The sequence below is a fragment of the Eleutherodactylus coqui genome, chromosome 10 (assembly GCF_035609145.1).
Source record: "Eleutherodactylus coqui strain aEleCoq1 chromosome 10, aEleCoq1.hap1, whole genome shotgun sequence".
Lineage (NCBI taxonomy): Eukaryota > Metazoa > Chordata > Amphibia > Anura > Eleutherodactylidae > Eleutherodactylus > Eleutherodactylus coqui.
Genome location: NC_089846.1, coordinates 81,481,050 through 81,494,996, shown reverse-complemented (window position 1 = coordinate 81,494,996; position 13,947 = coordinate 81,481,050). Strand labels below are relative to the sequence as shown.

Sequence of the window (13,947 nt, the reverse complement as noted above, 5' to 3'; positions counted from 1 at the left end):
AGATTGTAACTACTATAATACTGCTCCCTATGTGCAAGAATATAACTACTATAATACTGCCTCCTATGTACAAGAATATAACTACTATAATACTGCTGCTATGTACAAGAATATAACTACTATAATATTGCCTCCTATGTACAAGACTATAACTACTATAATACTGCTCCTATGTACAAGAATATAACTACTATAATACTGCTCCTATGTACAAGAATATAACTACTATAATACTGCTCCTATGTACAAGTATATAACTACTATAATACTGCCTCCTATGTACAAGAGTATAACTACTATAATACTGCCTCCTATGTACAAGTATATAACTACTATAATAGTGTCCACTATGTACAAGAATATAACTACTATAATACTGCCCCCTATGTATAGGAATATAACTACTATAATACTGCTCCTATGTACAAGAATATAACTACTATAATAGTTCCTTCTGTTTAAAAGAATGTAACTCAGAGGACCATTAGAATCTAAGAAATGCGTTACAACTAGAGTTGAGCGAACCTACTCGTTTCGAGTAATTACTCGATCGAGCAACGCGATTTTCGAGTACTTCCGTACTCAGGTGAAAAGATTCGGGGGGCGCCGGGGGGCGGCGTGGCGGAGCGGGGGTAGCAGCGGGGAACAGGGGGGAGCCCTCTCTCTCTCCATCTCCCCCCCACTCACCCACGGCGCCCCCTGAATCTTTTCACCAGAGTACGGAAGTACTCGAAAATCGCGGTGCTCGGGCGAAAAAGGGGCGTGGCCGAGTAGGTTCGCTCATCTCTAGTTACAACAATTGATATCTTAGATTTCTTCATTTGCTTTACATGTTCACTAGAGCTGCATTGGTCTTCCACAGCAGAAGCGGCTGCTGAGAACATAATGCCCCAGTGGTCCTGCACTAATAACATGAGTTTTGGGATGATCATCCTTTATGTTCTATATTGGAAAATTAAAGGGGTCATGAGTGACTTGATTATTCAATGCTAAGTGCAAAAGCATTGGCACCACTATGTAATGTAACTTCCTGGTGACGTACAAACATGAAATTTGGCACAACCATTCTTTAGGTCCTACATAGGAAAAGTAAAGGGGTCACAACTTGATTATTCAATGATAAGTGCAAAAGTATTTGCACCCCTATTTAGTGTAACTTTCCAGTGGGAAATTTGGTGCACCCGTTCCTTAGGTCCTAAATGAGGTGGGTGTGTGGGGTGGCCATTCTGAAGAAGGACATCGGTACATGCAGCCTGAGGAAAATCTAACTCTCCTCTATGTGTATACATATTTTATTCCTCAGTTACTGTAAAGTAACCTTGACTTAATAAAATTTTCTGTGCAAACAACATGTAAACACCTGTACCAAATTAACTCAGGTAGTATATATATATATATATATATATATATATATATATATATATATATCAGCTAGTGTAAGTATTAGTGGATGAACTCTTTTTCTGTACAAATGGAGGGTGAAGCATCAGAATCATCTCTTTTGTTGGCTCTTTACAGTGTATGCCTGGAGTTTGTTGAGAGGTGATCAAGGCTCTTGACAGAGTTGAAACCGGTCCTTCCTTTTCTGTGAATATGCACATATTTTAAACAATAAAGCAGCAAGTTTGTCATACCAGTGCCTCCCCTTCTATGGAATTTACTTGTGAAAAAGCCAAAGTGAATGCAAGGCTGTATAAGCACTTGGAAACACACCTGCTGCATGGAACCAGGAGCTAGAAGCCGTCTAAGGTGGGATGAAAATCTTTTTTTCTAAACAATGGAGTTTGTTGGGCTCATCATTCTAGTAAATACTGTCAGATTATAGAAGGCTTGTCTATTATTCTTCAAGTCACTATACTAGTGTGAAGATATGATATCAGCTGCATTATCCATAGTGGTATGAGGCCAATATTCAAAAATCACTTTAAATTACCTTTACAAACAAAAAAGACGAATAGATCAAAAAACCTCCTTTGGAATAATTTTAAATGTATTGTCAAGTGGAAACATACCTGAATTAAAGATTCAGACAACTTCTCTTCATCTACTTCTAAGATAATGTTCTTTATTTCTTCATAAGACATTCGATAAGATCCCAAGAAGATGGCTGAAAATTTATAAGAAAGGCTGAGTAAATACAGGAACTGCAGTCAGCATATGATGAGTTTTGTAGACCTTTGGCCAAAGGGCATGTAAGTTTATGTAGATTAGCAACAAATGGAGGTTTATTAACTCTACATTATTCTCCAATTCTCACGATTCTTGAATAGTTGGAGAAGACTAATTAAAATTTACCCTGTGCCTTTATCAGTTTAGCTTTGCTTTGTACTTTCTCTAACTTAAGTCAATCCTTTCTATGAACCATTGCACAGAATGAAGCTGCCTACATAATCCTAGCAAGAATCGAAAGCAGTATTTATTTCCTTATGGTAATACTTGGTGGCTCCTTTGGCACTAGTGACATTGGATACTCTCTGCATACTTTCTGCTAATGTCTGATACAATTCATGGTTATTTTCTTCCATTCTGCCTGCAAATGTCTGGCAAGATTTCTCAAAGATGGTGGATGCTGTTTATATTTTCTGACTGGACATTCAAATTTGTTTGAGATGTTCAAGATTCAGGCCGGGACTCTGTGCAGCCGGTCCAATTGTGGAACATCCATATTCTCAATCCAATGTAAAAAATGCCCTGGATTTGTGACAAGGGCAGTAGTCTTGTTGGAAGTATGGCAGAGCATTCCCAGAGTATTGTTACCCTGTCGGCAGCACATTATTGACCAGAATGTTAAGGTGCACCTCTGTGTTCATGGTTCTCACCACCACAACCAATGGACCAAGACCATACCATGTTAAACGTCCCCAGGCTATAAGGTAACCTCCGCCATAATTTACTGTTGACACAACACACTCAAGGCGTTCCCCAGGTATCCGCTATACCAAAATATGTCCTTCTGATTTGAAGATGGAGTAGCAGGATTCGTCATTCAATAGACCATTACTTCATTGTTCAACAGTTTAATAATGATGCTCCTTGCACCACTGCGCCATTGGCCAATGCATCTTCCTTGAGAGAACTCACAAGACTTTTGGATTGGGCCAGCTGTGGCCAATCATGAAGTGTCTTAGATGACTGATGCAATTTCCATGCACAGTGAGCATTGAGTAGTCAAGTAAACCCTGTAACCATCTTGAAAGACAGAAGAGGACCGTGTTAAGTGGGGCAGAACAATGCAAACAGAGGGCAACAAGCCAGGCAATCTTATTACTGTGCCTGATCCCGCGACAAATTATATTTTAGATAGTACTCCTTTTCCTAATATATTGTTACTAGAGATGAACGAGCACCAAAATGCTCGGGTGCTCGTTACTCGAGACGAACTTTTCGCGATGCTCGAGGGTTTGTTTCGAGTAACGAACCCCATTGAAGTCAATGGGCGACCCGAGCATTTTTGTATATCGCCGATGCTCGCTACAGTTTTCATTTGTGAAAATCTGCAAAATCCAAGAAAGTGCTGGAAACGACACAGAAACGGATAGGGCAGGCGAGGGGCTACATGTTGGGCTGCATCTCAAGTTCCCAGGTCCCACTATTAAGCCACAATAGCGGCAAGAGTGCCCCCCCCTTCCCAACAATTTTTACTTCTGAAAAACCCTCATTAGCAAGGCATACCTTAGCTAAGCACCACACTACCTCCAACAAAGCACAATCACTGCCTGCATGACACTCCACATGCTGCCCCCCCCCCCCGCACGACCCAGTGTCCACAGCGCACACCAAAGTGTCCCTGCGCAGCCTTCAGCTGCCCTCATGCCACACGCTGGCCTCATAGCCACACCACCCTCATGTCTATTTATAAGTGCGTCTGCCATGAGGAGGAACCGCAGGCACACACTCCAGAGGGTTGGCACGACCAGGCAGTGACCCTCTTTAAAAGGGGCGGGGCGATAGCCCACAATGCTGTACAGAAGCAATGAGAAATCCAATCCTGTGCCACCTCCATCAGGAGCTGCACACGTGGCCACACACTATTCATTCTGTCAAGGTGTCTGCATGCCCCAGTCAGACCGGGGTTTTTTATAAATAGTCACAGGCAGCTACAACTCCGCAATGGGAATTCGGTGTGCACCCACAGCATGGGTGGCTCCCTGGAACCCACCGGCTGTACATAAATGTATCCCATTGCAGTGCCCTGGACAGCAGAGCTAACGTCAGATTAAATGCAGGTGGGCTTCGGCCCACACTGCATGCCCCAGTCACACTGAGGTTTTTTATAAGTAGACACAGGCAGGTGCAACTCCCTATTGTGAAGTCCCTGTGGACCCACAGCATGGGTGGATCCCTGGAACCCACCGGTGGTATATAAATAAATCCCATTGCAGTGCCCTGGACTGCTGAGGTAACGTCCGATTAAATGCAGGTGGTCTTCGGCCCACACTGCATGCCCCAGTCTCACCGGGGTTTTTAATACATAGACACTGGCAGGTACAAATCCCTAATGTAAAGTCCCTGTGGACCCACAGCATGGGTGGCTCCCTGGAACCCATCGGCGGTACATAAATATATCCCATTGCATTGCCCATCACAGCTGAGGTAACGTCAGGTTTAATGCAGGTGGGCTTCGGCCCACACTGCATGCCCCAGTCAGACTGGGGTTCTTTAGAAGTGGACACATGCAGTTACAACTCTGTGTGGACCGACAGCATGGGTGGGTTCCAGGAAGCCACCGGCGGTACATAAATATATCCCATTGCATAGCCCATCACAGCTGAGGTAACGTCCGATTAAATGCAGGTGGTCTTCGGCCCACACTGCATGCCCCAGTCTGACCGGGGTTTTTAATACATAGACACTGGCAGGTACAAATCCCTAATGTGAAGTCCCTGTGGACCCACAGCATGGGTGGCTCCCTGGAACCCACCGGCGGTACATAAATATATCCCATTGCAGTGCCCTGCTCAGCAGAGCTAACGTCATATACAATACAGGTGTGCTTCGGCCCACAGTGCATGCCCCAGTCAGACTGGTAATATGTTTATGTAGCAAAAGTGTAGGCCAACCCCACACACCTTGCTGTACCATGAGTGCTGGCAAAGCCCATAAAAATTACTAGGACTACACTGTAGGCGAGGGCCCAAAAAAATTGCTGTATCAACAGTACTAATGTACCTCACAAAAATTGCCCATGCCCAACCAAGAGGGCAGGTGAAACCCATTAATCGCTTTGGTTAATGTGGCTTAATTTGTAACTAGGCCTGTAGGCAGCCCAGTTAAAATAAAAATTGGTTCAGGTGCAAGTTTCAACGTTTTAATGAGAATTGAAACGTATAAACATTGTTTACTAAAGTAATATGATTGAGCCTTGTGGGCCTAAGAAAAATTGCCCGTTCGGCGTGATTACATGAGGTTTCAGGAGGAGGAGCAGGAGGAGGAGGATGAATATTATACACAGATTGATGAAGCTAAAAGGTCCCCGTTTTTGATGGTGATAGAGAACGATGCTTCCATCCGCGGGTGCAGCCTACGTATTGTTTAGGTACCGCTGCTGTCCGCTGGTGGAGAAGAGAAGTCTGGGGAAATCCAGGCTTTGTTCATCTTGATGAGTGTAAGCCTGTCGGCACTGTCAGTTGACAGGCGGGTACGCTTATCCGTGATGATTCCCCCAGCCGCACTAAACACCCTCTCTGACAAGATGCTAGCCGCAGGACAAGCAAGCACCTCCAGGGCATACAGCGCGAGTTCAGGCCACATGTCCAGCTTCGACACCCAGTAGTTGTAGGGGGCAGAGGCGTCACGGAGGACGGTCATGCGATCGGCTACGTATTCCCTCACCATCCTTTTACATTGCTCCCGCCGACTCAGCCTTGACAAAGGAGCGGTGACACAGTCTTGCTGGGGAGCCAGAAAGCTGGCAAAGGCCTTGGACAGTGTTCCCCTGCCTGCGCTGTACATGCTGCCTGATCTCCGCGCCTCCCCTGCTACCTGGCCCTCGGAACTGCGCCTTCTGCCACTAGCGCTGCCGGATGGGAATTTTACCATCAGTTTGTCCGCCAGGGTCCTGTGCTATAGCATCACTCTCGAACCCCTTTCCTCTTCGGGTATGAGAGTGGAAAGGTTCTCCTTATACTGTGGGTCGAGCAGTGTGTACACCCAGTAATCCGTAGTGGCCAGAATGCGTGTAACGCGAGGGTCACAAGAAAGGTATCCTAACATGAAGTCCACCATGTGTGCCAGGGTACCTGTACACAACACATAGCTGTCCTCACTAGGAAGATCACTTTCAGGATCCTCCTCCTTCTCCTCCTCCTCCTCCTCCTCCTCAGGCCATACACGCTGAAAGGATGACAGGCAAGCAGCATGGGTACCCTCAGCAGTGGGCCAAGCTGTCTCTTCCCCCTCCTCCTCATGCTCCTCCCCCTCATCCTCCTCCTCAACATGCTGAGATATAGACATGAGGGTGCTCTGACTATCCAGTGACATACTGTCTTCCCCCGCCTCTGTTTCCGAGCGCAAAGCGTCTGCCTTTATGCTTTGCAGGGAACTTCTCAAGAAGCATAACAGAGGAATGGTGACGCTAATGATTGCAGCATCACCGCTCACCATCTGGGTAGACTCCTCAAAGTTTCCAAGGACCTGGCAGATGTCTGCCAACCAGGCCCACTCTTCTGTAAAGAATTGAGGAGGCTGACTCCCACTACGCCACCCATGTTGGAGTTGGTATTCCACTATAGCTCTACGCTGCTCATAGAGCCTGGCCAACATGTGGAACATAGAGTTCCACCGTGTGGGCACGTCGCACAGCAGTCGGTGCACTGGCAAATTAAACCGATGTTGCAGGGTCCGCAGGGTGGCAGCGTCCGTCTTGGACTTCCGGAAATGAGCTTTGAGCCGGCGCACCTTTCCGAGCAGGTCTGACAAGCGTGGGTAGCTTTTCAGAAAGCGCTGAACCACCAAATTAAAGACGTGGGCCAGGCATGGCACGTGCGTGAGGCTGCCGAGCTGCAGAGCCGCCACCAGGTTACGGCCGTTGTCACACACGGCCATGCCCAGTTGGAGGCTCAGCGGCGAAAGCCAGCGGTCGGTCTGCTGTGTCAGACCCTGCAGCAGTTCGTGGGCCGTGTGCCTCTTCTCTCCTAAGCTGAGTAGTTTCAGCACGGCCTGCTGGCGCTTGCCCACCGCTGTGCTGCCACCCTGCGCGACACCGACTGGTGGCGACGTGCTGCTGCTGACACATCTTGATTGCAAGACAGAGGTTGCGTAGGAGGAGGAGGAGGAGGAGGGTGGTTTAGTGGAGGAAGCTTACACCGCCGCAGATACCAGCACCGAGCTGGGGCCCGCAATTCTGGGGGTGGGTAGGAAGTGAGCGGTCCCAGGCTCTGACTCGGTCCCAACCTCCACTAAATTCACCCAATGTGCCATCAGGGAGATATAGTGGCCCTGCCCGCCTGTGCTTGTCCACGTGTCCGTTGTTAAGTGGACCTTGGCAGTAACCGCGTTGGTGAGGGCGCGTACAATGTTGCGGGAGACGGGGTCGTGCAGGGCTGGGACGGCACATCGGGAAAAGTAGTGGCGACTGGGAACCGAGTAGTGCGGGGCCGCCGCCGCCATCATGTTTTTGAAAGCCTCCGTTTCCACAAGCCTATACGGCAGCATCTCCAGGCTGATCAATTTGGCTACGTGCACGTTTAACGCTTGAGCGTGCGGGTGCGTGGCGGCGTACTTGCGCTTGCGCTCCAACAGCTGCACTAGCGACGGCTGGACGCTGCGCTGAGAGACATTGCTGGATGGGGCCGAGGACAGCGGAGGTGAGGGTGTGGGTGCAGGCCAGGAGACGGTTGTGCCTGTGTCCTGAGAGGGGGGTTGGATCTCAGTGGCAGGTTGGGGCACAGGGGGAGAGGCAGTGGTGCAAACCGGAGGCGGTGAACGGCCTTCGTCCCATCTTGTGGGGTGCTTGGCCATCATATGCCTGCGCATGCTGGTGGTGGTGGTGGCTCCACGGCTGATCTTGGCGCGACAAACCTTACACATCACAGTTCATCGGTCGTCTGCACTCTCAGAGAAAAACTGCCAGACCTTTGAGCACTTCGGCCTCTGCAGGGTGGGATCGCGCGAGGGGGCGCTTTAGGAAACAGTTGGTGGATTATTCGGTCTGGCCCTGCCTCTACCCCTGGCACCGCACTGCCTCTTCCAACCTGCCCTGCTGCTGCACTTGCCTCCCCCTCTGAAGACCTGTCCTCAGTAGGCTTAGCAAACCAGGTGGGGTCAGTCACCTCATCGTCCAGCTGCTCTTCCTCCGAATCCTCTGTGCGCTCCTCCCTCGGACTTACTGCAATTACTATTACCTGAGTGATAGACAACTGTGTCTCATCGTCATCATCCTTCTCACCCACTGAAAGCTCCTGAGACAGTTGCCGGAAGTCCCCAGCCTCATCCCCCGGACCCAGGGAACTTTCCAAAGGTTGGGCATCGGTCACGACAAACTCCTCTGGTGGGAGAGGAACCATTGCTGACCATTCTGGGCAGGGGCCCGAGAACAGTTCCTGGGAGTCTGCCTGGTCCTCAGAATGTGTCATTGTAATGGAGTGAGGAGGCTGGGAGGAAGGAGGAGCAGCAGCCAGAGGATTCAGAGTTGCAGCAGTGGACGGCGTAGAACTCTGGGTGTTCGATAGATTGCTGGATGCACTTTCTGCTATCCACGACAGGACCTGCTCACACTGCTCATTTTCTAATAAAGGTCTACCGCGTGGACCCATGAATTGTGAGATGAATGTGGGGACCCCTGAAACTTGCCTCTCTCCTAATCCCGCAGCAGTCAGCTGCGATACACCTGGATCAGGAGCTCGGCCTGTGCCCACACCCTGACTTGGGCCTCCGCGTCCTACCCCTACCCCTCAGCATGGTGTATTACGAGTAGAGCAGAAACAGAACGCTGTAATTAAATGTGCCGCTTATTGGCCTGTGGTTGGAGGCTGACTTCGCTTACGGAACGCACAGCAGAGCCAAGAAACAATTTTGCGCACGCCTCTAGTGAGACGTAGGTGCGTAGGACTGAGCTAGTGGAATTCACAGCGCAGAAGCAGTCAAGTCGCCAAAGGGCAGTGGTACGCCTTAAGTATTTGGCTTCCCTTTTTTTAAATGGTGAGCTGAAACAGCAGACAGATACTGTATGCAGCGTATATTATGTTTACTGTTTCGCTCTGGCGCTATGACGGCGGTGATGTAACGGAGACAGCAGAGCCAGGAAACAATTTTGCGCATGCCTGTAGTGAGACGTAGGTGCGTAGGACTGGGCTAGTGGAATTCACAGCGCAGAAGCAGTCAAGTGGCCAAAGGGCAGTGGTACGCCTTAAGTATTTGGCTTCCCTTTTTTTTAAATGGGGAGCTGAAACAGCAGACAGATACTGTATGCAGCGTATATTATGTTTACGGTTTCCCGCTGGCGCTATGATGGCGGTGATGTAACGGGCACAGCAGAGCCAGGAAACAATTTTGCGCACGCCTGTAGTGAGACGTAGTTGTATATCACTCAGCTAGTGGAATTCACAGCGCAGATGCAGTCAAGTGGCCAAAGGGCAGTGGTACGCCTTAAGTATTTGGCTTCCCTTTTTTTTAAATGGTGAGCTGAAACAGCAGACAGATACTGTATGCAGCGTATATTATGTTTACGGTTTCCCTCTGGCGCTATGACGGTGGTGATGTAACGGGCACAGCAGAGCCAGGAAACAATTTTGCGCAAGCCTGCTGTAACGCTTAGCTGCGTATTAATTAGGACTACTACCCCCAGCAGACACCCAGTACACTGAAGACGGTCACAGGCAGCCCAAATATAGTATTTTTCCCCAATTTTTTTGAAAAAGCCCACTGCCTATATAGACAGTATATTTCTTTCACCTTTCCAACTGTCCCTGCCTCACCAGTACTGGCCCTATACTCTGTGCAATGACTGCAGACTGAGGACGCAATGCTCTGCACGGCCGATATACAAAAAAAAAAAAATTGCGCAACACTGTTAAAAGCAGCCTCAGCAGTACTGCACACGGTCAGATGTGGCCCTGAGAAGGACCGTTGGGGTTCTTCAAGACGAATATAACACCTAACGCTATCCCTATAGCGGCAGCAGCACCAGCAGCACTGTCCCTGATCTCTGTCAGAATGCATCTGTGGCGAGCCGCGGGAGGGGCCGATTTATATACTTGGGTGACACCTGATCTCCCCAGCCACTCACTGCAGAGGGGTGGTATAGGGCTTGAACGTCGCAGGGGGAAGTTGTAATGCCTTCCCTGTCTTTCTATTGGCCAGAAAAGCGCGCTAACGTCTCAGAGATGAAAGTGAAAGTAACTCGAACATCGCGTGGTGCTCACCTCTAGTAACGAGCATCTCGAACACGCTAATACTCGAACGAGCATCAAGCTCGGACGAGTACGCTTGCTCATCTCTAATTGTTACAATTTTGTTGATAATTATTGCTACAATGGATTTATATCCTACATATGCAAGGTACAATGTTTTTTTTTTTTGCGGTACTCAGTGTAAATATCGCATGACATAATACGTACAAAGATTCTGGGCCGTTTTACTATCCAAGACTTTCAGTTCTTTCACTTTCTTCTTGGCCATCACTGGTTTTCTTTCCTCCTCTTCTTCCAAAGCTTTCTTAACTGCAAGACAAGAGAACATTTCAAATAGATGCAGTTGTGTACATTTCTTATGGACATTTATACACAGACTCCATCTTATTGTGACACACATCAGTGACCCCTAAATGCATAATCAATAGACAATCATTCACCAAAGAGTTAAAAAGCCAACACAGATTGGACGTATGTAACTATCAATAATATATATTTTTTTAAGTAAGGGATGCATGTTCTACAGATGTAACATTTGTGTGATATCCTTGTGTTTTTTTTTTCTTTTTACTGATTTGTCCATGATTATCAGTAATTTAACTGTAGTAATGTTTAGCAACAATCAGAATATTCGATGTTGGCCGGTGACAGTGTGACATCATAACAACAGGTGCAACAATGGAGTAAAAAATGTAAATGCAAGCGTTTGGGAAAACAAGTCAAATAAAGATAAAAAAGAAAATACAGCAAAAACAATAATCAACTAAATAGACAATAGAGAGGAGGAGTAAGAGGAAAAAGAGGAGGAGATGAGGGGGGAAGGAGGAGGAAGATGACAAGAAGAGAAGGAAGAAATAAAAAGGAGGAGGAAAAGAGGAGAAGAAGGTAAAAATTAAAAGAAGAGGAGGAAGAGAGGAGGATGGAAAGGTCAGGAGAAAAAGGAGCAGGGGGAAGAAAAATGAAAATAAAGAAAAGATAGGAGGAAAAAGAGAAGAAGGAGAGGAGGAGGAAGTTGGGAATAAAAGGAGGCAGGAGGATGAAAAGAGGAGGAGTATAGGAGAAAATAAGAGAGGAGAAGGAAAGCAGGAAGATGAGGAAAAGAGGATGAAGAGGAGGAAAAGAAGAGGAAGAGAGAAGCAGCAGTTATTTTATTTTTGAGTTGCTGCCTTTTATATAACATTGGAGATAATTTATGAGATGCAGAATCAAAGTCTTTTTTCTATGTTTTTTTCCTTCACGAGCACAAAAATTCAACACCCGTGTCAAGCTTTATACCACGGTTTAATAATTTGCACTTTGTACTGCTGAAGTATGAAACAGAGTACGGCAAAAAAAGGTTCACCTGTCCCCTGTGACAGATCAGCCCCCAGAAGTTATGCCAGTTTAGCATTGCAGTGGGCTTCCACAAAAATGTAGAGACTCTCAGAAAGGTTAATGTGTCTTGAATAGTTACCCCATTAAAACAATAACCTCATTTGCTGACAAATACTAAAGCGCTAGGCACGGCACAAAGCACCAGAATCTGATGCTGAAATGGTAAAGTAGATGAGAAAAATTAAAAAGAAGCACTAAATTGCACAAAAAAGGCCCAAACCCGACGATGAATTCCCCTGATCGTATCTATTACATTGTAGTCACGTTTCATTTGTCTGGAGATTTTCCTGCTAATTGTAGGAGCTCTTATTCCATCGTGCTCGTTACTTTGTGAGCTCGTTATTTTATTTGCGCTATTATTGCATATTGGAACAGTATATGTCGCTTCTTTAGAAAATCAACCACTTTCTCCACTCATATATTGTCTGGGGTGTATGTGTGTTATTAACTCGCAATGACATTATTCAAACTGTTAGAGAGGAAGAGAAAGCTGCAAGACGCAGGAAGAAGGGAGTGGAGCTACTTCTTATTACTGCAAACAAAGAACATTTCTATGAAGGTGACGGCGCCTCTTGTATCGTTCTTGTTAAACACACTATATTGGAAGAATACTAATAAAGAGGCTTGACAAATGCTTGGAGTAACTTATTTAACAGATTATACAGGAATTTGTAAATTTACACATTAAACATACCCTGACAGTATCTTAACCTCTTAGTGACCTGCCTATTTTACATCTTAAAGCGCTGCGGAATAAGTTGGCGCTATACAAATAAAGATTATTATTATCTTAACCCCTGAGCGACGAGGCCCTAACGATCAACTATTTGTTTTCCATTTTTCACCTAGAGACACCATTTTTTTTTTTTAATTTTACTATTTTTGGAAACTAAATTCTCTTTTTTTATTTTTTTTAAGATCTGATTTGTGTTGCCGCATTCCAAGAGCCAGAGCATTCTCATTTTCCATCAACTGAGTTCTATGAAGGCTTGTTTTTTTCAGGATGAATTCTAGTCTTCATATATCCAATTTTTGGGAACATAAAACATTTGATTGCTTTTTATTCTATTTTTTAGAGACAGAGATAGGTGCTCAACTCTTTTCGGACTTTGTCCCATCCACACTAGAACACAGACAGCAGATGCAACCAATTACTCTGGCACTACAGCAAGCTCACATTTGCTACCGACGGGGCTTCCCCTTCTCTCTCTCTCTCTCTCTCTGCAGGTGGAGAATCGAGAGCACCTTTTTGGAAGGTCAAGAGATCCTGAGATCTGTCAACATTGCAATGGATTTACCATCTAAACTGAGCACCTCTGCACCTCTTCAGCACCGCCCAGCAAGGTTATAGGAGAATCATTGGCAGGGATACCGCAATATTTATCCCCGACGCACTATTTGAGGATCACTGAGAGGATGAGTATACTCCTCTATCTTGGCTGAAATGTTGTATCCCTAAAGTTAGTTTTGCTTAATACAAGGACTTATTGCACAGTCTTAATATCTAGTATATTCACAGTAACCTCCTTAGGGCTTAGTCACACGGGCGTTTATTGCCGCGATTTGCGCATGCGCATGCGTCCGGCGACTTTTTAAAACCATTGCTTTGCAATGGTATCGGACACATGAGCGCTTTTTATGCGCTCGTCCGATAAATTAGAGAACAGAAATCGCAGATCGCACTTATCTGCGATCTGCGATTCCTGTTCTCTTCTCTATATGCGCTCAACGGGGCCGGCGGCAGCAGCGCCGACCCCATTAGGAACATATAGAAGACAAATCATTCTTCTCTGCCACAGCTGGAACAGCTGTGGCAGAGAAGAACGATGTTTGCCCATTGAATTCAATGGAGCGGCAATACAGCCGCTCCATTGAAAGCAATGGGCTGCCGGCGTGCGCGGGGTTAATTGTCGGGAAGGGGTTAAATATATAACCCCTTACCTGCAATGCATCCTTAAATGTGAAAAAATAAAAAAAAAGGATGTTCTCACCTGCTCCCGGCAGCTGGAGATCCCGGCGGTCGGCCTGCAGTGGGTGTGAAGGAGGTGTGACTCAGGCTTGCCCCTGATTGGCTCAGCCTGAGCCAATCAGAGGCTGAGCTCAGTCACACCCATTCATGAATTCATGAATGGGTGTGACTGAGACTTGCTTCTGATTGGCTCAGCGCTGAGCCAATCAGGGGCAAGCCTGAGTCACACCTCCTTCACACCCACTGCAGGCCGAC

At 46.7% G+C, this 13,947-nt stretch overlaps 1 protein-coding gene across 2 annotated transcripts in view; it reads right to left on the bottom strand.

Moving 5' to 3' along the window:
• Positions 1-13,947, bottom strand: part of DIAPH2 (diaphanous related formin 2) — a 1,247,874-nt gene that overhangs the window by 650,208 nt on the left and 583,719 nt on the right. For both annotated transcript variants that reach the window (XM_066581425.1, XM_066581424.1), the window contains 2 exons: positions 10,557-10,658; positions 2,013-2,107 (listed from right to left, as the gene is read on the bottom strand). In XM_066581425.1, coding sequence (XP_066437522.1) covers positions 2,013-2,107; positions 10,557-10,658 — 197 coding nt within the window. The remainder of the gene's footprint in view (positions 1-2,012; positions 2,108-10,556; positions 10,659-13,947) is intronic.